Raw genomic sequence first — 25,524 nt, forward strand, 5'->3', positions numbered from 1 at the left:
AGTGTGTAGGGTTGACCACGTGTGTTACCATTGATTTAGAATATATTCGTTGATGAAGTGTTTTAAGTACTGTATTGTACGTAATCAAAGGGGAAGAGAGTTAGGATAAGTGAGAACGGTGAGGTGTAGTTTTTATATACCGTATTAGTTTATTACTAAAAATATATACTTAGGAATAGTGGTTGAAACGCCGTCTACTCTTTAAATAGTTTTTCTTATAGATTGGCTAAAATTAAAATTTAAAATACACATTAGAGCGAACAAGTCAATTTCCAGATACTGTCAAAATATATACTGTAAAGCAAAGTGACGCGGTGCCAATACCATTTTGTTCTTAAAAATACACTCTGCGGGATTAATAATACCGCCTTGTAGAATCAACCAAATTTCATATTTTTTTTTAATTTCTAGAGGGAATTATTCTACAGCCCGCATCGATCTCTGTTTTTCAATATTTTACTCTCAAACTTTATAATATGTCTAAACAAATACAAGATAAAAAGCATTTTTGACAAATTTTTTTAATACAATTATTTGAAATAAAATACAAAATCAGACATTGATGTGGGCTGTAGGAAGTCTTCTTCTTTCAGATAAAAAAATAGTCATCAAAATCCAAAAATTCTACAAAGCTTGAGAGTTATTCCCGTAAAGTCATTTTTTTCGATATAATACACCCTATCAACCCCCCTCCCCCCTAAATAGGTATCGGGTAGTAGATTAGTGAAAAAGTCTTATAATTGAGGTGACAACTAAAATATAAAATTTAATTTTCAAATTTTATAGAATTGTGGAAAATTTGAAAAAGTGGCACCGGGACCCTTAATGTAGGTACCCACTTTAATATTTATAAGTGTATAATGTGTATAGATAAAATATGTGGACTATTTTTCTTTTAGGTGTATAATACTTCAATAGACATTGAGAACACTTATAGACTTTGAGTACGTACTAGTAAATCAATAATTAAAGATTTATTATATAATTTTATTTTGATTCATTTATGTAACACATTTACACAGTTTATAAATAAATATTTTGTTTTTCATAAACTAAAAATAGTATAAACAAAAAGTACTTTTGTATTTTAGTAAATATTAATATAATTTGTAATCAATACCACACAAACAACTGATATCAAACTGTATTACTATTTGTTAGACAATTTGTGGCTTCTGACACATAATTACTTAGATCTATTTTTGTTTGGATCAAACAATACGTATTCAATTAATAAATTGTACTTGTAAAATAATATTATCTGATACAATAGATGCATTTAAGAATATTATTCGCAGACTTCTATGAGAGTTTAAGTTGAAAACAATTTTAATAAATTATTTTCATATCGACAATTGACTTAATAATAAACCTTAATAAGGCCTGCGCATATCCAGACAGGGAGTCAAGTACCAAAGTCTACATTCCTGCAATGCTGGATTATATCGGGTTCCTTGCGGACAAACGAATGTCTCTCTGAATCCATTGTAATGGCATAAGTGAAAAACCTGCAAATAGAAATTATATTAAGTGCTGTATATGGCTGTATAAATAGACAGGATGAGTGTTCCAAATACGGTTAAATATAGGACATTATAGGTATATAAATTATATATTTTAGGATAATTTGATATATATCAATACATTTTGATAACAACTTGTAAAATGTTTACTGGGAAATATAAAATAATTTTATATTATTGTAAAATCAATTTAGACAGAATCACATAATACTTGTAAATATTCAAATGAAATAAAATTGTATGTGTTATATTGTTATATTATTTTCGTATAATTAATGTACAATATATAAAATGTTCAAAGGTAGGTACATTCATAAGGTACATCTGTACACTAAAATATGAATAGTTTGTATGATAAATGCTAGTAATGAAAATAATTGTACTTTTCTCAATTACACACATATATTATACTAGCTGATCCCGAGCACTTCATTGCCCGTTAAATGTATCAACTCTATATGACTCAAACTTTGTTCAATTCTTTATTTAATATTCGGTGTATTGTGTTCAAAATTTATCTTAACTTTTCCGTTGCCCGAAATAAAAATTCTGATTCACAGTAGTACATTATCAGGTATGCAATCTACCTGCGGTAGATCGCGGGGCCCGTGCTGTTTGTGTGTAAGTGTATGATTATAGTATATAACTCTAAAGTATTAATGTTATACCAAGTTTGTCGTTTTTACTTAATTCCACTTACAGTGGATTAATATAATCAATTTAAACAAAATCCTAACCTAACCGTACTAAAATCAGATGAATAAAAAAAACAGATTTAACCCTTTGTCAATTAACCTATCTTCTTCCCAGAGGTCCAATCTACCCATAAACATTAATTTATATATAAATCTAACTATATAAATACACAGACTATAACTATACAGACTAAACTCTGGAGTTACCTACTTATCAGATCTTCTTGTATATATTATAAATGTCTTAATTTTTTTTTTTAAACAAAAGAATATTTCACGGAGAAGGTTTATATAAAAGAAAATTTTAAGAAAATCCAACTGTGTATAATATATTGGTTGCTATTGGTTAATCGAGCATATTTGTTGATTTGTATTTTTGTCTTTTGTCAATATACATATAAGATCTGATAAGTAGTTCCAGAGTTTAGTCTGTATAGTTATAGTCTGTGTATTTATATAGTTAGTTGGTAGATTATACTTCTGGGAAGAAGATAGGTTAATATTTACAAAGGCTTAAATTTGTTTTTTTATTTATTTTTCGGATTTTAGTACGGTTAGGTTAGAATAGGATTTTATTTTATTTATTTTTTTTTTTTTTAATTTGAGATTTACGATAGAAATTGTTGTTTATTAATGGTTGCTATGGGTTATATGAGTTGAGAATAATACTGATTTATTATTATTATTTATTATTACGTAACAGGCCATTATTTATAATTTGATAACTCCTTTGCTTATTAAGTTAGAGAATCGATCACATGCCATAAACCTTCTCTGCAATGAGTTCTTCAATTTTAAAAAAAAATCATAACAATCGGTTCAGTAGTTTCCGAGAACATAGGCCTCAAAGGTTTTCATTTTCACATTTATATATAAAGAAGATATATTTAAATATTATATAAGTACCTGTATGTGTATTTTTATTTATTTTATGTAATTTATTAAGTTAAGAAATTAGGTAAAATTTTTTTACACTCAGGCTTGCACTTACTAGTTGCTTTCTTTATTACTTTTAAGCTTAATATATAAAAAAATAACGGTTTTCATTTGCTTGTAGATATCATGTTTTATTTTGTTGCTTATCATTATTGTTTTTAAATTTTTTTTTTAATGATTATTGATTTACGTATAATGTAAGTTATAAAATAACAATATTCCAAAGCATTAATGTATCATTCATTTTTAGATGATAATATGATACAGTGTAAGAATAAATAACCGAGTGTATAAATACGCCCAGAACTAATGAGCGTTGATGTATTCTTTGCTTAATACTTAATACATTTTCCAATATAATCTATTGATTTAAATAATATTATATTCTCTAGTATTCAAATGTGTATCAACATGTGTATTTTCAATTTAAAGAGGTATGTATACAAAGTACACTTAAGTTAATTTAAATTAATTTCAAATATATAACTACTAGGTATATTTATAAATAAATTGGTGTGTGCGGAATAAAGGCAACAGTCGTGTCATTAGTCTACATTTAAAATAAAATATTGATGGTTTTAGGCATAATATTGTTTTATATTTTTTAAATTTATTGTTGTGCATTTCATGACAATCGACCAGTGGGCAGAAAACTTTTAAATAATAGCAATGATGCTTAGGGACGGAAAAGTCTAAAGACAGCCATGCTTATATGTGTTGTTAATCTCCATTTAATTTTTTTCAATTAAATTAAATATACAAGAATACTATAAGCGTATAAATAAACTAAAACTATGTAGAATACTATAGGATCATGAAACATTTTTCAAGACTTTTTTCAAAAACAATAAAGTTGATGCGGAAACTCGTAGATCTTCAGTGGCTTTATATTTATAAATCATAATACTTTTTGAAATGTGAAGGGAACATTTTAAAATTTAAATATTTTAACATTATTATTCGGACTATAGCCAACAATATTTTGGATACGCATATTTATACAACTTAAAATCAAATCTCATATGGCCTAGACTCTTTATCATATTTATTTCATGATATTGGCTTTTTTCCAAAACAACAATATTATATGTCCGTAGGTTAAACTTAACAAAATGCATCCAGGCAGGGTTATTTTCAATTCAATTTTTGAATAAAATCAGTAAAATCGTGAATATTGTACCTACTTTTTTAAAGGGGACATATGTTGAATATTGAACGGCTCTAACACATTTTAATGGAACGCTGCGATTATAATAGCATGATACGTCAATAATTTTTAAGATAACCCATCCAAAAATAAATATGTTTATGTAAAATATAAATGTGCAAACTCAGTAGATAAGATATCGTTTTTATTTTTTCCTCTAAAAATGTATAGGCATCTACTGCACATTTTCATTAGTCATACTTGTGGAGTGGAGGGAGCTGGCATTATATAAACCCTTTTTGGGAATTTTAAAGGTTCATTTATGATTAGGTGTATATTTTTTGTTTTTATACGGTGTATTATGTACACTTGTAATACACACAAAACAAGAAGTTGGCTTAATTTTAATAGAACGATCAGAAGTAGAAATATACGATTGTTGAACGGTGACATGGTAATAAATTTGATAATGTAAATAATAGAATACCCGTAAACTATGAAATTATTTCTCATAATCTCAACGAAGTTAATATAATTGATACAGTTTATTTTTATTTATTTATTTATTTTTATTAATTAACCCGCGGCAACTTAGACAATCGGGTGGTTTTTAACTGTGGGGGAGGGTACTGCAGGTTAAACACGTGTATTTGTTAGTTTTGGCAGATTTTTTAGTGAGCACCCGTAGGTATCTGCCATGCCCGGGTGGAGGATGGCGACACTTCTCTCCGGACACCGTGACTTGCCCGAAGAAAAATGCCGCCCGCGGCCGAGGTTTTGAACCTTAGTTTGCTCGGCCACTCCGTCCCTCGATACAGTTAATTATCTAGTGTGTTATTCCAATGTTTTAAAATTATATAAAAATATATTTTATCCTACAAAAAAAGTTAAATAGTTTAAAATTATAATAGTTATAATGGGTACAGAAAAATCCATAACAAAAAAAAATTAGCCATCAACTATTTTTTTTTGTAACTTTGGTATTTCCCGTCATACAAAATAATATTATGTAAATTACGAAACAGAAATAAACTTGTGTTTGTCAAAATTATAGAATGTCATAGTATGAAATATATATATACCTATAACGAAACTTGTATTTGCATAAAGACATACGGTAGTGGAAAAAAAAATTACAGAAGTGCATTTTAAAATTATATTTATAGGAACGTTTATAATTTGTCGGTTTGTATTCAACGTAAAAAACTATAAGCCAATGTAAATAAAATATAATCCAATTTCTATTTTTTCTCTGCCTGAAGCCATTGCACTCAGGATGTTATGGTGATGAATATTCAAATTTGGGATTTAAAAAAATAAAATTGATAATATAATATAAACCATTTAATATATTATAATGTGCTGATGTTAAGGTGTTTAGATATGTACCATGTCGGTATTTCAAAAATTTTATTTAAGTAAAATATTACTTTAAAAAGCACCATAGATGTTATTATGTTTATAAATTATTATATAATTTATTAAATACTATAATAGAGAATAATATATAACAAATTATATAAAAAAGACGAACATTAAAATAATGTGATCTAAAAAGTGCCGAATCAGTAATTACTGTTGCATTTTTGATAATAGTGGATTCAGTGCTAGATTTTTTTAGCGAGAAAGCCTACATGAATAATACTGTGACGTATAGTCAATGGTGATGGGCGGCTGAGAAGGCTGACTGTAACCCTCCACGAAATTTCAGAAAAGATTAAAAATCCCTTCAGTGTTCTGTGAATAATATTATGTAAGACAAGAGTCGTGACATGTGGGTAGAAATAAACGAAACGTTCTATAACGGATTATTATAATATCGTATAATATGTAAAGTAAAATATACGAACATACAACATACAGCGATATTACTCCGGCGTGTCAACGCGTACCTACTGGTTTTGTGCCACTGTCGATGTATATATATATGTAGATACTAATACAAGTACAATACTAATACTATCACTAACTAGTAATTGAGTAACTTATATTTAATTAAAACAATACAATTCGCATATCAGCTAGGTACTCTATACTAACGTTTATTATACGTAACGCTCTACTTGTAATTATCATATTATATTATAACTTATGTTGATAAACCAGACTATTCCTTACCAAAAATTATAGTGGTTACCATTTGAAAAAATAAAGTCAATTATATTATTGGTACAACTGCGTGTTTAAAAATTTTGAAAATTTTATAAAATAATTGCCTGTTAAAAATAAAGAAACAAGTATTTTTTTGTTTTAACGAAATTCCATATCATTGATCCATAATTGTTAAAAAAAAAAAACCGCGTACAATGACATAAGATACACCCTGTATATTTGTTGTATAGTAAAAAATTATACAACAATATAAATTCGTTAATATATAATGATACAATTATTTTGAAGTTAAATTTGAAAGGGGGCCCGTTAAGTGCATGGTGTCCCGGGGCCCAATTGATCCTTAATCCGGGATAATTAGGGAAATATTTTTGATGTGAACACAAACGACAGACAACTAGATATAGTTTTAACGAATGCTTAAAATCAGGTATAAATCCAATATAGTTAAGATTGGTATTGGTATTTATGTGTTAAAAGGGCGTGCTACATAGGTACCCGCATGCGTTCTATCTGTCTTACAAACGCATAGTATAAAAAAATGTATGCTAGGCAGATCACGTTTAGCACTGTTAGTTTAAAAATTAGAGTGAATTGACCTCTTATACAGTTTAGAAGTAAGAATATTATCTAATGAATTTCATAGGTTTTTTTATATTTTAAACTTAAAGCAAGTTATAAGTATTAGTTAGGTATTTTAAAATTGTTAACTGCAGTTTGTGCATTTTAAAATACTCATAACTTGTTATAAAACTTAAATCTAATAAAAAACCTATGAGGTTCACTAGATAACATTCATCCATCTAAATTGTATACGAGAGTTCACTCTAATTTTTAAACTAATAGAGGGAAACGTGATCTTCCGAGCGAAAATTTGCTATGTTATGCGTTTGTAAGACAGAGAGAACGCAGCGGGTGTGCTACAAAAGCGCCCATTTAACATATAAAATATGTCCAGAGTTAAGAAAGCAATTTATAAAAGTAGGTAGTCATTTTAATTGTGTTGTCGAGTGTTTGATTTTAAGATTTGTTTATAAAAAAAATTATATATATGTGTAAACATTTTAACATGCCGTTTTCTATTAATATTATAATAGTAATATTATCATCTGTGACAGACTGTAACCAATAGAAATCATTAAAATAAACAAAAAATCTCAATTTTAAAACTAAATGCATGTGTGAAACTGTAATCCATTCTGTAACACTTATAGGAATTGAAAAAATAACTATAAACACTCTTCGAATCTCAAGTAATCTATTGGTATAACTTGTTTTGAAAATGGTCTAGTAGTTTTTGAGTATATAGAGGGCAAACAAAGAAATATTCAGTCGCATATATATTATACATACATATATAGAGTTCGAAATTTAAACAAACATCGTGATTTAAAGACCGTCCACCACTACCTACACGATATTATTGTTAATTCAATTTATTTAACTTATTTTCAAGTCACAAATGCGTACGGTAGTTATTTGTACGTGCGGAATCTTTCTGGACCACAGTGAATTTTTATGGCATAGAAGGTCAGGATATTACTTTATTAAGTATTCAAGTGAATACACGTGTTTTTTGTTTTATTAATGAATTTTTTATCACAATATTATATTTTTTTTCGACCATCATTGATATAAAATCGCTTGTTAAAAAAAACATTTACAATTTGCACTGAATTCTACCAAGGTTAACTATGACTTTATCATTAAAATACGAAACATTTATGGACGACCTTATTATTTCAAATACATTTTTATTCATATACTTTGATACATATTGTAAGTACTAAGTATACAGTAACATGTTCACTCTTAATTTGTATGTAGGTATATTGTGGAATAATTATAAGAAATATACTGTAAGAGAAAGAGTTTTTTTTTAAATTGTTCACCTCCAAAGTCATACTTTGAAGTTTATTTCCCATTTTTATTTTTTTTAGTTTCAAGAAACTCGCAAACCAACTCAAGATTGTTGATAAAATGTACCTATTTATTTTGGAAAACCCACGGTTCATTGTACCTCAATTAAGATGGGTAAGATAATGTTGATTTACATTTTCACACGTTTCGTAAAGCAATGTCTCATTGAGAGTAAAAAACTAACTTGTACTTTCTCTAAGACACTAAGCAAGTTTTCTTAAAATATCTTACAAAATTGTTTTTTACAAGGTGCTACGAGTTTTCCGGGCCATTTTAAATGTTCTGAAAGAAACCACACACAATAATGATGCTTAGAGATGGTATACCTATGATTTTTTACTTATTTTCATAGTGATACAGATATGGTGATATATTTGTATAATTTTTATATAAATTAAAATTTGTTACCTGACATTGAGTTTCTGGATCTGGATACATTTTTCCTGATCTATCACACACAAAACTCGTCATATGTACGTTTTCGACGTTCGATTGGACATTTATAATTTGATTGACATTGTGATTGAATTGGTCAACGTATGGCCGGTGGTCATCACGTAAATTCCAATTCTAAAATAAAAAGTGGGTGAATAAATTGTACATATTAGTTTTAATTAATTATCACATTTTATTGGAATTTATAATAATATAGTAATATACATTCTGAGTATAAATACATTTTTTCATTAGAAATGTATTTATTAGGTCTATATTCTATATTTATAAATACGAATTTATTATTTTAACTTCAGTATATTCAATAACAAATTATTATTACCTACATAATATAGGTACCTATAATATATAAATATATATATATAAGTACTATTTTTATATTTTTATAAATTTAAGACTCAGCGGAATTGATAGATAGGTAGTATGTTCAGTAGCAGGCGGAGAAATGTAGGTATCTAGCTTGTTTTAAAACAGGATGTCTTAATGGAATCGACAAATAACGGTTATTGTATTTGTCTTTTATTTATTTTATATTCATTGTTAAACTTAATTGTAGATATGGAAAAATATACAGTTAGTATGATACAAATTTGACGATTCTATGCGTAAATATTACGGCACAATTTTTAGCAATTAATAAGAGCTCAATAATTAGGTACTTAAAACGTGCTTATTAGTTATTTATAGAAATCAAGTTAAAATATGACGGTTAAAAAATAACAAACCACTTAATAGTGTCCCTGTTTTAAATTTATAAGAGTGCCCATGCGTGCGTATAAAATATATTATACCAACTCTAAAAACACAATATACATTGTCAATTAGATACGGAAGTAAATAAAAAAATTGCTTTTTAATGTTATGTTTCAATCTTTGACCGTATACAGAACGCTTTTTCAGTATTGTAAGATAATATAGTTTCCTAGTATTATAACTAGAATTTAGAAAACAACTGCAAAAGGTAATTTAATTTCTCCTCTTATGGGGAAAAAAATGTGCAAGAGGTATTCAATTTAAATGTACCTATGAGTATTTATTTCCTTAAATTTTTTTACGAGTTACCGTAAATTGAGTAGTAGGTATATGCCAAAATAAAATATATACATAAAGGCATTAATTATATACTGCAGTAAGAGAATAGAGTTTTCTTGTTGAAACAATAATATCCTGTATTCCTGTATAACATTCAGTCATATCGAAACAATTGTGTTAAGCCCGTACACTACATATAGAATTGTTATGCGAATATACATAAATTATATTATGTATTGTGTACATATACCTACTATATTATATAAATCTGAATGACTGAACGTGACTATAATAATAATTTATACATTTTGCCATTTTGCATTTATCTTAGCATTTAGCGAGCAGCCAACGTAGTGTCGGCTAGTTGTTCATAATAATAATGTAATATAACATAATACGTATAACTTCGCGGTATACGCGTACACTTGAGAAACCGTACACGAATGTATTGTTTGTATTCTAACGTATGGCTCCAATTTGATTTATTAATTATATTATTTAGATTTAGATATGATATAGTTGATACGTACAATAAAATGCGGCATGGGTGACTGCCGCAAATAAAGACTCACCTGATTATAGAAAAATCTATATATAAGTTGAGTTACTTACATATATTTGGTATATGTTTGTGCACGTACGGATGTGTTTTGTCGTTCTCAATACTTACCTACCTACATTGAGTCATTATAACTCAGGTAGCTGATAAAATTTTTATATTATTAAACTTCTGGTTCGGATTTTTTTGTTTCCGACAGAATTCGGAAATAATATCGGGTGACCAAGATTCTCAAAAAATATATAAACATAATGTAATATTGTAAATAGGGGTATATTGCATATAAAGGTGTCACAAAAATGTGATGATTGTTCTATAATTTATTGGGTTTACTTGTTTGTTTGTTTGTTTGATTGATATTTTTTTCCGACTATTACGTTATATGGAGAATATTACATTTCATTAGACTCATCATCACCATTGCCATTTGCTACTCATTTTCTCTTATTACGTGATTTTAAGATTGAATTGATTTTATATAAAGACCTCTGTCTAGTGACATTGCCGAAATGGACTACACGCAATGGCCCACATCGCTAAATCTATAATCTGGACGCAAACAACTAAAATTATATTGCTATAGAGATGGATTAATATATAACGAATCACTTATTGATTGAAGTTAAGTTAAATTATTTTTATAATTCAGTTTTTTGAACTAGTTGAAATTTATATTTTACTTTTCTCAAGTACATACTCAATTGGTATATTTTTCGTTTATACTCAATTAGTATATTATATAGTTTTCTCGTAAAGGTATGGGAATCAATTAGTAGGCATCTATTTATTAACTTTATAGGGATTTAGATTAAATCAATTACATTAATCATATAATTTACCTGTAATATAGGGTATAATGGTATACCTATTTTGCCCATAATGGGTGATATTGACAACCGGCCGCTCTCAAATACATGCTGAACAGACAGCTGTAGCGTTTCTGGTACCGGCCTAAACCTCGGTAGATGATAATTTTGTATATTTGAGGGTATTAATATTCTGTACGTGGACTCTACTTCGTTTTCAGCGTCATACCGGCCTTCTGAAGGTATAAACCTTAAGTTTTAAAATATTTATTAAAAAGGCACACTTTATTATGGCATGTTTTAAATGCATCAACAAATTTATGAATTTAGTACCTATGGACTAACAATAAAATATCAAACGTCGATTTGGGATATTTATTATACATTATAATTTGCAACGATTATAGATCAACGAATTTTGCAATTACAAATTATTGTATCTCTCCTTAATATTATCAAAACAAAATAAATTCAAACAACTAATAGGTATAGTCAGTAGTCAGGTAAGTGTTATTATTTATTTGTATTAAATTTAATCATATTATGTATGCGTGTGACAAAAACAATTAATTTATGTAGAAGTATTTAAGTACTTTGTAATATTATTTATTATACTGCGTGAGCAGAACACTTACCAGCTGTAAAATTAAAATTGTATATTATACTATGTATATAATTATATAATAATTCTATATTGATATACAGGGTGTGACAGGAAGACCTGAAAAAGCCACTTAAATGTATGACGAAAATTGTATTGTGATGGATAATAAATAATTTAAGAAATATAAGTACACATGTCAGGAAATTCACAAAAATAATATTTTGAAAAAAGTTATAACGTTCTAAATTAATTTACTCAAAAAAATATTGACATTTAAAAAAATTCGAATAAAATAAACTAATTGACTTAAATAAATGTTTTATTTTCAGTGTTGAAAATTAAAAATAGGTTTTTTACATCATACGTGTAACGCAAGTGACTATAAATAATAAAATTATAAAAAAAAGTTTTTAAATATTGATCAGAACAAAAGTTATTTCATCTGTCAGGTATTCATGTTACTTTCTGTATATAAACATTTATAATGAATTATGATTACTAGTATTGTCATTTTCTTAGCGCACACACACTTCGGTATATCGGTTTCTGTGTTCGGTATATTATGTTTATAGACGGAGTTATTAGTACGACAAAAACAGTGCTTGTGTACTAAGTACTAACCATAGACTTTATACTGAGTATAAGGTCTATGGTACTAATAAGTGTTATGCCATAGAGAAGATCCGTGTTATTATCAATAATAACGTCATCGCTCACCTGCCATCCGGCGTATGGATCATTTTGACTACCGAGTTGAGTAGTTCTGGATCGTTCCGTTGACTTTGGTGGAACGACTCTTTTGGTCTGGATTCGAAAAGAATACCATCGGGTACAGATATTCCTTCTTTGTTCAGCATATTTAGTGCCAAGCGGTCTGCATGAAACGCAGAATCTGGTATTTTACCACCAAAGTATGGCAACACATTCTCACGGAACAGCTGACGCTTTTCCTGTGAACAAAGTTAGGTAATTCAAAATATCAACACTATACCTTACTATAATATTATTATTATTATATAATACATTTTATTTTATAAAAACTAAATTTTGTTCATGCAATATTAGAGGGATTTGAGTGATAAGTAATGACTAATATATGAAATATAAACAATAAATATATAGGTAGGTAAGTACGTTATATTATATATTTTGTTACATTTTTATGATCAAATCAGCAGTCCATATTCTTGATGTTATATTGGACTATAGTGCTGCTATTTTATCATGAACATAATATTTACACATTTAGTACAAAACATGAAATCATAGACAGCTTTTAATTAATGCTTGATAACACTCATACATAATATAATTGAGTATAGATAGTAATTATAATATATACTCAATGATAATACATATTAAGTATACAAATATATATTCAATATCTAATATATTATTAATATCAAATAGTTAAGTATGCACTTTTGTTATATTTAAATATAATTGTATAAGAAAAACACTCAAGCCCTTGAAACACACACACACACATAATGAAGTATATTCTTGAATATATTATATAATTTATCTATTAATGACGGCAGCATAGATAGTTGGTTGAATTTTCTGTGGTCTAACATTGTCTACACCAAAATAGCTAGGTACCTCACCTATATCTTACATTTTAAAAAATAACTTCTTTTTTATTGGGGAGGGGGGGGGCTAAAATATGTTGTCGTGTGGCATAAAATGTCTGAATACGACCACCATAAATATATGAGTAATTATCTGATCGTAAATTAATTAGTTCGTTAACACCGATATAATATGACGTTGTGAAACTGATTTATTCTCAATAAGTATTCGCCAAAACTTTGAAATACGATTAATTTATTTATAATATTGATTAATATAATTTTGATATCATCATATTAATATGATTAATATAATTTTGGATTGCATATCAATAACTTGTGCATCCCAACCGATTGGAAAACGACGAAGTTCATTCAACACAGTGCATTTTTCTTTTTGATGACAAATAATTACGAGTTAAATTGTTTATCAGGAAGATTTACTTTGGTTTGCGGTGGTCATGGATGAGGTTGTAATGTAGCACATTATCATCGCTATATTATTATCAATATCATCGCAGTGTAAAATGTAAATACTGTACAGACAGACCTACGATGGCTGTGTATAAAGAAAGTACAAAGTGAAATAATAGTTGGAGATCCGCTACTGAAAAACAAAATTACTTCCTAAACAATACATATATCATTTAACCGACAAACCGTATCGAAAAGCGCCCGCAGTGTAACTCGTATAAAAACATATCAAGCAGAAAAGATGAAAAAAAAAATCAAAAGTTTATTATATTATATTATTATTATTGTATTATTTTCCAAGAGTTCAATTCATTGTTCCATCTGGAACTATTATGTCTGAACTACCTAACGCATGTTTGGTATTTACCAGATCAATCAAATACCATACCAAAGACTCAATAATTTTTTACAGACTCTTTCAGCGAAATTAACAATATAAAAACACAAACAATCCATCAAATATTAGACACATATTGAAAATATTGTTTAAAATCATCAAAATCGAAACACCAAAATCGAACTATTTTTGATATTTGGACAATCCAACATAAAATAAATTGAGGAATGCAATTACATCTCCTCTATCCTTACTAACGAAAATCAACCTCACCGGAGTTATTAAAAAAAAAAAATAAGTACAATTTTACTAAAATCAACGAAATTGAACATAATATTATAAAATATTATTTGGACATTCCAATTTGAAATAGACAGACAATTTGAAGTCAATATCACCTGTCTTACAACTGTGCATCCAAATACATTCTTGTAATTGCTAGAGAAGATGCCAATAACCTATCATTTATATACATATATTTAAATCTTCCAGACTTACCCGCCGAAATACTGATAAACTATTCTCAATTAATATCCACCATTATGAAATTTCTAATCATCACCCAACTGTAAACTGTAAATTAATTTTTAAAAAAATGTTCTTGTTTCTTTATTATTTTATTATCATTGTCCCTATAAAAGTATATGAGAATATTTCAATATGACCATGTTCGCCCCTATATGGCCACCAAAATAACTAAATTAATTTTTTTTGCTCGGCGTATGGTTTTGAATTTTCATTTTTCACGACACTGTTTTCTTTGATTTGAATATAATATGCAAAGTAACTTTTAAAATATTTCATATCCAAAAAAAAAAAAAAAAATCGTTCCACAGACTGAATGTTTAATGTACACAATCAAGTACTGAAGCGACAGTAATATCACGTTAAAAAAAACAGTTACCGACTCTATAACAGAGCCATCGGGCAAGTATATACTATTGTTTTCTAAATATCACATTTTTACGAGTTAATCTGAGTATCTGACATTGACATTTGACAAAAATACTCAGTAATTATAAAGCTAAGCGGTGCCGTTGAATTTTTATTTCCACATTATAATATTGTATTTAAAATGTAAATGTCAAGTACACAGTTCAGTTTATAGTAATGTGAAAACGAATTATGTTCAATTTTAATTTTTAGCTGCTTAGTTCCAACAACGGCCTTGGTTGAGTTGGCCATATATTTTAAGAAAAAAAATATTGGAAGACATTCGTTTTGGTTATTGCTTTCCCCTTTTATCCGTTATTAGTGCATTTATCAAGTTCAGATTATTGGAAGTCTTAAGTTTAAATACCTACTCAATGATACTTTTAGATTTGTTATACCATTTAAAAAAGTATTTTGTGGCGATAAAAGCATTTTTTTTATCAAACGATAACCACCCTTATTTATTATAAACTGTTGAGCAAATGTTTTTTTTTTAAGTGTCAGTGTGTGTATACAATCTAATAGTATACGTAGAAGATTCAAGACCTCATAAATAATATATTTAAATTACAAAAAAAAATTAATTTTTTTAGATTTTTTGGTTTCAGTATGAAGAACTTTGTATTACATTTTAAAGTTACGCCGTAAGAACGTAATTATTATATTATGGTCATATTTAGAATACATTCAATATTATAATAATACAATATTTAAATGTTATTAAGTATTATACATTTTGTAAAATGTGATTAAAATAGTTTGATTGGCATATACAAAATAATTAATAGTTGATTATGATGAACAAAAAATAGTTGTATCAATATAATAATGAAGGGATACATTTTTTTAGAAATTTTGATATTATACTATAATTTTTAATTTAATACATTGTTCAAATTTAGTCAAACAGGTATCCAAAAAATAACTCAAAAATAAATATTAACACGGAAATATATTTTAATAAATTATTAGGTACCAATAATTACTTATGAAAAAAGTTTTTTTTTTAAATTGGGAACTTATAATAAAAATGCTTATCGAAATAATATATATTATATTTATTTTATAAAACATATTAATGTATTATTTACATTTCATATATTGTGTTTTGATTAATTTTTATAATGTACAACAGATTTTTTAAATTTTTAAATGATTTTTGAATTCATTTATAGTACACATATTAGCTAAACATTATAATCGTTATAAATAAATTGACAATAACTTATACTTACTTAACATTCCAAACATAATGTATTTAGTTTTAGTGGACGAACGACAAATATTTTACTTTCAACGAACATTTTAAGGGGATTTTCTTATCCCAATCATTTTAGATTAAAATGTTTATACTTAACATTTCAATCATAAATATTATAATTTAATCAGGTAACATAATATAGTTGGATTTTAATTATGAAACATTTTGATTCAATTTTTAATAAACAAAATTGCAAATCACTATTATATTTTAATCATTTATAAATTTAATAACACTTTTAAATTGTATTGGTTTTTTTTTTGGTACTGTTCAATAATACATTTTTTATGTACCTATAGCTGAAATTCCATGGTTGTGTATCTACTTCCGTGTTATATCTATAAAGAGACATAGAAAGTGACTAATCAAGACATTATTTTGTGTTAGGTATGGATGATCTTATAAGCTCTATCTCAAAGTGGAATACTAATCAATATAGATTAATTCTGCACATTTGAGTGAATATTGATCAATGAAAATGTATGTGTATTAGAAATTAGAACATACAAACATAACAAATTAAGATAATTGTGTAATGAATCGTTATTACGATTGTGATACCTTTGATTAGACTCAATATAAGCAACATAAAGGGATTAATCCCACACGGACACTTATGTTAGTAAACAGTATGTTATTTTTGAGTTCAAGTATTTTTATTACTTGTTTATTATTATTATTTTAGTAGTTTATTTTTTATAAAGATTAGACATTGGTATTGTTATAACAATATATAATCTAAAAACTGCAGAATTTTTAGTTAACCATGTTATATTATTCACTCCATTCTCCAGTTAATCTCACTATTAATAAAAATCTTTAGTTGAAATTGAATGACGCCGTATTTTTGTTAGGTTTAACAATCTAAGAATGTTATTTTTTCTTTGATGAAGACTTCATTGTTGTGTAATTTAATTATTAATATATTATATTATTTAAGCATGTTAATACAATATCACGCATAGTTTATATTTACGACTACCTATACTATTATCGACGTGTTCTTATGTTAAAAATGGAAAATTATAAACTATTTTTAGAATTATTTAAGATTTAATATAAGTTTATCCTTCTAAGACCTTACAAGCTAGGGGATGAGGACTTATAACATTTGCATATTTGTTTTGCACAGGAACAAAAATAGCAGAGTACGAAACAAATACTTTTCATGCTTTCATAAAGCTAATTTTGAAATTTTATTTTGCATATAAATGTATATTTTAAGTTTTTTTTTTGTTTTTTGGGCATATTTCTTCCATTTTATACTTTTGGAGGTATATTTCAAATTAATTAATAATTGTATGAATTTTTACTCCAATGACGTTTTTATTTTAAAATATACAAGTTGTGTTATATAAACCAAACATAAATATTTAAAATTTTTTTCGAATAATATGGGTTTTTAACTGTCCACGTGTGCACGTTTTTCCTTTAAACGCCCGAAGATAGATAAAATGATTAGATTCGTTTTCCGTATATTAATTTTATTAATAGATAGATAATTGTTTACAATGTGATGTTATATTGCCAGCATTCAATTTTAGTTTTAAAATTAATATTTTAGGTATATTTTTTATTTCGCCTATAAATGCAAATTTTCACGGGGTACCACTATTGAGTGACTTCCCCCTCCCGCAAATCAAACCACATCCCATTTACTTATTGTATAACTTGAAAATACAGATTGTAAATAAAATTTTTGTTCAATAAAAAAAATGCATATTTTAGTTATTTCAAATGGTTACAATAACTCCTCTGCCCTATTTATAACAAACTGATCTATGCTTAAAATAGCTTTTCAATGACGTATACGTATTACAATATTATCTATTTTCCACACTAAAACGAATGACGGTGTTTGGCATCTGGTACCTATATAGCTTTTTTAATTTGTACATATGGACATAATAATATGATAAATATAATTCAGTAATCAAATATCATCATGTAGCGTGTGAACATTTGATTTGATTAAAATAATTGTTGTATATTATTAATTTCAGTTTTATTGACGAATAAATTATAAACATAATGAAAATTTCTATATATTTCATACAATAGTATATTGTAGATACAAATTGGGTTCAACAGCTCATACTAGTATACTACAAATAGTTAAAAAATATTATTATAAGTTATAACTGTTCGATAAAGATTTTCGCGAAAAACAACCGATTAAGCTATATTCTAACCTATATTAGAACGATGTATTTTTGCCGTACCTAAAAATGTAGAATACATTTTGATAGAATGCTTGGCGTATTCTATGCTGAGAATGTTGTTGCTGACGAATGACGTTGAAACAATGTGGTAACAGAATATTAATTCACGAATAGTAAATGGCACATAATTATATTATACAGTATAGGAACGTACAACATTATAAAATATATTGCATGCATATACGTGATTTGTATAACAATGCCTGGACTTTTTTAAATTAAGAATTGAGAGTATCTTCTCATAAGTATATTATCATAAAATACACAGGTACACAGATTTCGTGTGTTAAGACAAATCGAATGACATATCGTGGCATAATGTCGAGGTTCCATACTTACTTATAATATACTTATATGAGTTATAATATATTTTAATAATGAAATATATTCTTAAACAATTTCTTAAATATAATAATTTATGGACCTATATATTCACTTTGTGCAATAGGAGACTAATACAAATTATAGTATATTTTGGAGCTGAATTCGATTAAGGCAACTTAAATAGTTTTGTATTTATTTTCTAAGCAAAGAAACGTGAAAAGATAGAGAGAGAGAGAGAGAGAGAGAGAGAGAGCATCGTTCCCATGATTTTCTATACCTACCATAACCGTGTATCGCTAATTTTTGTTAATATCACACTATTATTCTAGATTAGTCTGACATGTGCAAAACATGGTTATAACTTATATTTGTAAATTCCTGCCAGCAACGGTGTAATTTAAGCGCTTAAAATATAATTCCCAAATGAACCAGATTTTGAGTTATATGCATTTTCGACAGCTACAAGTCATTTATATTGTTCGATACTAGCCTTGACAGTAATGTAGTAGGTAGCTTTGTTGTATTATATTATATGTTATGCCATTTTACTACTTCCACGTTTTACTTTACTAACTATACTATACTAATCTATTCCATTGCCTATATTTAATGGATTAAATACTCAGATAAACTTATAACACGTCAATCGGGGATTGTGTATGCCATTTGCGCTTGCGTTATTTCAAGAAAAGTGTAAAAAAATGTTTTAAGTTTCCATGTGTAACTGAAATTCAGTAAGTTTATTGCAGCCTGCAGGGATGGCGTTCGACCTCGAACTACTGGAGTTACACTGACCTACCTATCACCTCGCTGTCGGTCTTACTTGATTCTTCACATTTCGACGGAAAGTTCAACCAAAACTATTATTATAGCACTCACTCTTTTCGACGTGCACGCGTTGTCAAGAATCAACGTCACGAACAATGTCACACGGAGCGCCGTCGATGACCAGTCCGGTCGCATGGCACTGCCGCCGCAGGAGCGGTAAATCGATGATCTTCGATGTTGATATGCGATTGGTCAATGTGTAATCCGTTCGTTATACAAAATTAAAATATCAAAACAAAAAACTGCCCGGAAATACGGTCGTTTGTTATATCCGGTCCGCGGATACTGAGACGCGCACTGGGAGAAAACATGAATTTATTATTATTACAATATTATATTGGCATTACACGGGTATATAATAGTTCTCGTCGTTCGTTAGCACCAATACTCAGCCGTACATCTGAACACGGACCGCGCGCTCAGACGTGAACGGGTAAATTAACGGTCGTTCGGACGGTGGTGGCAGATTTTTATCGACGGATGACCTACCGCCCGGAATATAATAATATGGGTAGGGAACGCAATGTGGCGTGGAAGGGGATCGCCGGTTTGTCTTCGTTATCTGCCGAGCACAGCATCTGCCGCCTCGAATATTGCATTATGTATTGTAAATAATTGTAATGTCTTAACTCATATACCTAATTATAATATTGTCATACGGGTAAATCGCATAATATTATTGTGATATTATTATACGTGCACATATGCAAATATGCGCCCGTCGAAGACAGCCCGACGCGACCTCGTGCGAGCTACACGATTCTCTTGGGCCGGAAATGCGGGCCGCCAAGTCATATTATCCAGTTCTGCCGGCGTATGTGACCGGATCACGGCTGGTGACCTACGAAGAAACGGACCGCTGGTAGAGAGAGAGACGTTTTTGGAAAAACATAGCACACATCTTAATCCATATAATATGAATATTATATTCTCAATAAAATAGCAGGAGTGAGATGGGCGCGTTTGACAACAACGATGACAACGCTTTAGAAAAATATAGCATACACATTGGGTCCCATTGTGTTACGTACAGGTGCAGAATATTATCTCTTTCTAACAATATGTTGTCACTTGGCATTTGGCGACCTTAGCAGGGTATGGGAGACGCGCAGTCCATAGGTTAATATATTATATTAATATGTTTATTGGTCCGGATCGTCCTCGAACAAGACTCCATCCGTGATTAAATATCTTTTTTTCGCTTCCGTAACGATTATAGTATGATACGTATTACGTCCACGTGAGACGGTGTTCGCTAAATCACGTGGTGCTTCACGGCCAGAATTCGGCGTGGGTAGCCTAGCAGATGGCCGATGATCGTGGTGCTTGGAGTTAAGTTTTTATATAATTATTATTTATTATGTAATATTTTAATGGTATGATGAATTATTTTATACAAACATGATATTATGTATGAGTACCTATACGACCGTAGCGAAATTGTCACTTATACATCTGGGCTACGACAATAGTAGTGTATTTCTATAGTTGTGTGGCCAAAACGTGTTCAACGATCCCCTTGGTTCGTTTTTTCATGTTACAGCAATCAATATATTATGATGATAATATGATTTTTATTTTTATTATTTTAATACTAATTAGGTACTAAGACTTATAGTTGTAAATTTAGTATTGTTACTGTTATTGAATATATTATAATATAATATGTGCTATGCAACAATTATTATAAAAGGGCTCAAACCTTACCTAACCTAAAAAAAAATACACTGTGGTGAATAATTAAGTTAGGACACATACAAGTTTCAGTGTTACATATTATTTTGTTGGTATCGGAAATTTCACCAAAATATGAATGACCGCTCCCATTTATACGAGAACAATAAAATAAATATCTATTAATACACTACACAATAAAAAATTACAATCGAAATATATTTTTATCTTCAGTTTCTAAGTTTGTTAAATTTTTGGGTGATTTAAAAAAAAGTCACTCTGTGGACCCCCGAGTAATCATTTACGGACCCCCTGGGGTCCATGGACCACCGGTTAAGATCCCCCGTATTAAAGGTTTATATTAATCAACCATATCATTATATATATAAAAATATACGGCCGTATATTGTTTGCGCATTGTCTGTTTACCTACACCAAATTATCGTACATCGTATTATGCGCATCAACATGGTGAACAATAGAAGGGTATAAAAAATCATTCTTGATTGAAAATTCAATGATTGTCATAAATCATTTGTAATAAATAGATAAAAACAATTAAAAATAAATTGCATTAATTCAATTGAATTGTAGTCATAAATCATAATTATATAAATGTACATACATATTATAATAAGTGTTATATAGATAATGAATAATTTAAGATTTTTAAGTTTAAAAATAATAAAGATCAAGGAAAATCAATAAAGGCAAGTCGAGTTCTTGTTAAATAAGTATTTAAAGTTGAAATTTTAGCATAACTCATCAAAATATCGAAAATTTTCGAACTATTTTGTAATTATATTCTTACTCCGAAAAACAAAAACAAATATACATATAGTTTAAGTAAAAATGAATTTATAATAAATTGTGCTCATTTCAATCAGGCGCAGTAGTCATAGTTAAAATACAAAATATATATATAATATAGTTTGAGTAAAAATTAATAAAGAAAAAAAATTATGTTATAAATCAATATTTGGTACCTATATATGGTTATTTCCCATTATTTTTACAAAACGAAACCTGTTTATTTCATCTATACTTAAGCCAATGTTTTTCAATATAGTTTGGTTTTTGACTTCCAGGAGCTCGTTGTAAGTTATAGATACCACTAGAAATTTAGAAAACATCTTGTATTTTTGATATAGTTTTACACCTTTTTTCAGTCCTATTGTTATATAATATTGATGCACGAATGATGTACGACCTTTTAAACGGTCGATGTGCAAACGTTGGGGGTTTTATCGATTCTACCGTTTTATAATTTATTATCAATTCCGCCGGCTATCGATTCCGCCGACTGTTTATTAAATAATAACCGATGCATCTTAATATTATACACAATTGTTTTTTAATCGACACTATAGGTACACGCAGTTTACCATAGTAATAAATGTATTTTTTTAATTTAAATATAAACAATTCAAACATTGTCGTCCACAACGGACAATATAACCCAATTATACATTTATTATGGCTGAAAAAAAAACAATAAAATACAATGTAAAATTTATTAAAATTATAAAATAATAAAACTCAAATACCTAGTGATTATCATTTTTACAAAGTAAAATCGTCATTTTTTTTAATTGATTTACTATAAATATAATACAATATTGGTACAAAGTACCTAAAAGTATGGGTTCATATTATTATCTATTTATTATTTAAATATAACTATCAAATAATTACAGTTACAGTGTGTGCTAAAGAAATAAAACATATTATTTTATATCATAAAATAGCATTAACATAAATGTAAATGTAAGCCTTCTACATTTTGTTATTATTAAAATAAATAATTTTGAAATATTCAGCCTATTGATGGAAGGCGGAATCAATATGTAAAATAGCTCGGCGGAGTTGATGCGTGGCGCAATTGATAGATTTCTTACAGTTGAAAACGTAATTTCAGTACAATTGATAAATGCTCAACTGTCTTACAGAAAAATTAAATAAAAAAATTAAATAGTGTTGCGCTAACGACAACCAACGTATTAGTACATATTAATATGATATAGATATTAGGTATCTATAATATATTATACTTAAAAATGTGCACTGAACGTTGTATTTAAATACGTTGACATACCTAGGTAGTAGGACAGAGTAGGACGATTATTACGATTTATTATATACGATCGGTGATCGTCGACTGTGATGGTTACTACCATAATATATAGTTATATCAGTATAATATGTAGTATGTACCTGCAAGACTGATCGTTATACGTATTGTAGAGAGTCACTATATCTTTCTTAATAATATTATATTATACACATTACTATTAGACTTAATAATTATTGACAACAATTGTATATTATTATGTTATTCTTTTTATAAAATATTATGCACAGTGTGACATATTAACACAAAACTAATGTTAATAATATAATAGGTGTTTTTATATTTAATTTTTTTTTAATATTTTATTTTACAATACTTTATTTTACAACATTTTATGTAACTTATACTTTAAATAATTTTTAAAATTATAATTTCCACAATTTTACAAAAATTATATACCAATTATTTTATTTATTTTACATATCATATAACAAAACGTATTGTTTTGGTCGAAAAGTGAATCGGTCGAAAAGGGAAGGGTACAATTTTGGTCGAAAAAGGAATGGACCTTTTTTAAATTTGGTCGAAAAGTGAATCGGCCGAAAAGGGAAGGGTACGTTTTTGGTCGAAAACAGCTATGCCCATTCATAAATACATTTGTAGGTCAGATAATTTATTTTTTGTACCTGCTATTTCGGGGAGGGAGGAGGGTGTTAACATGCGTTCGCACCTGGTACCTACCCTACCTAGTTTTTACTTTTTCTAAAATAAAACCATCGATAGTCATTAATTAAAAAATGTGTGTTGGGTATTGATGTTGCTTATATACTGACTATTATAGTCACTAGGTACTGTAAGTGAATTTTGAACGTAAATAGTTCTATATTGATTAACTATAAATAATGTGTGTATAATTTAAATAATTAAGACGAATACATTTAGTATGAGCTATGATTTTAATCAATATTAGAAGATTAAATATTCTTTGTTAACGGTAATACAGTATATTAAGGTACTAAGTATGTACTTATATATGCTATATTGATTAAATGTGATAGGTACAAGGGTAAAATGATAGGACAATTTAATAACAACCGTTTGTATAAAATAATTTAATACCATATTGTGTAATATGTATAATATACTTTTTATACATATAATAATACCCACTCACATCTCTAGTTACATGTATGAAAATCTTAGCTACTTAAGAGTTAAGACTAGGGTGTTTTGCTATTTAGTATTTACAAAGTTTTTAATGTATTTACAATGTAGGTACGAAGTACCTACCTATATTTTAATTATAAATTTCAGGATTTTGATTTTTGGTGCTGTTTTTTTTTGTTGAAGGCTTTTTCTAGACTGTTTGGTATGTACTGGTTATTTTGTATATTCTGGTATTCTGGGAAATTAATAATCATGAATATAATCTATATATATCAACTATTAATTATGTGTTGAATTGTTGGTCGGCTTGGCATTTATTGCGTTTGGGTAGAGGATTGTTTGTGATAAAAATGAGTGGGTTGAATAGAAATGTCCGATTCTGAATCTTGCTGGTACCTATATAATGTTTAACTTTAATAATTTTATAATATGCACACAATTTTAGACCAGGCTTTAGTGATATATAGGTAGGTACTTCTATTACACATTTACACCTGTCTATTACAATTACAACCAAACAAACAGTTAGTGTATTATTCCCCATAAATTGAACGTGTTTCATTTTGAATTTAAACTCTTTTTTTACTATTAATATTTTTTTATTTACAGTCTATACCCTATATTAATAATACAGTAAATAAATTGGATATTTATATGAGTTTTTGACATGGGGTAGACATGATTAGAAGAAATATTCATTGATATTACTCTAGAGTTATATAAAATAAATAATAAAAAAAAATTACATTAACTAGGTAGCGATCAGAGTTCAAGGTGTAGACCATTAACGTTTTTTAAATTTTTATTTATTTTTTACATTCTAAAAAATTATTTATCTATTTTGAGTTACAAATTAAATAATTGGCAGTTGA

At 27.9% G+C, this 25,524-nt stretch overlaps 1 protein-coding gene across 1 annotated transcript; it reads right to left on the bottom strand.

Annotated features, from left to right (window-relative positions):
• Positions 1-1,064: 1,064 nt before the first annotated feature.
• On the bottom strand, positions 1,065-20,189 carry LOC132949658 (uncharacterized). Its single transcript, XM_061020647.1, has 5 exons — positions 19,792-20,189; positions 12,508-12,740; positions 11,220-11,436; positions 8,742-8,903; positions 1,065-1,508 (listed from the first exon to the last, which is right to left on the bottom strand). Exons 1-5 carry the CDS (start codon positions 19,873-19,875, stop codon positions 1,374-1,376), a joined length of 831 nt encoding a protein of 276 aa, XP_060876630.1. The 5' UTR covers positions 19,876-20,189; the 3' UTR covers positions 1,065-1,373.
• Positions 20,190-25,524: the final 5,335 nt, after the last annotated feature.

This window comes from Metopolophium dirhodum, chromosome 7 (genome assembly GCF_019925205.1).
Source record: "Metopolophium dirhodum isolate CAU chromosome 7, ASM1992520v1, whole genome shotgun sequence".
NCBI lineage: Eukaryota > Metazoa > Arthropoda > Insecta > Hemiptera > Aphididae > Metopolophium > Metopolophium dirhodum.

Excerpts from the sequence above, each read along its gene's own strand:
- LOC132949658 (XM_061020647.1), bottom strand. The coding sequence starts at position 19,875 with ATGCGACCGGACTGGTCATCGACGGCGCTCCGTGTGACATTGTTCGTG. Across the intron at positions 12,741-19,791 it reads ACGCGTGCACGTCGAAAAGA|GAAAAGCGTCAGCTGTTCCG; the intron begins GTGAGTGCTATA and ends CTTTGTTCACAG. Across the intron at positions 1,509-8,741 it reads ATCCAGAAACTCAATGTCAG|GTTTTTCACTTATGCCATTA; the intron begins GTAACAAATTTT and ends TTCTATTTGCAG.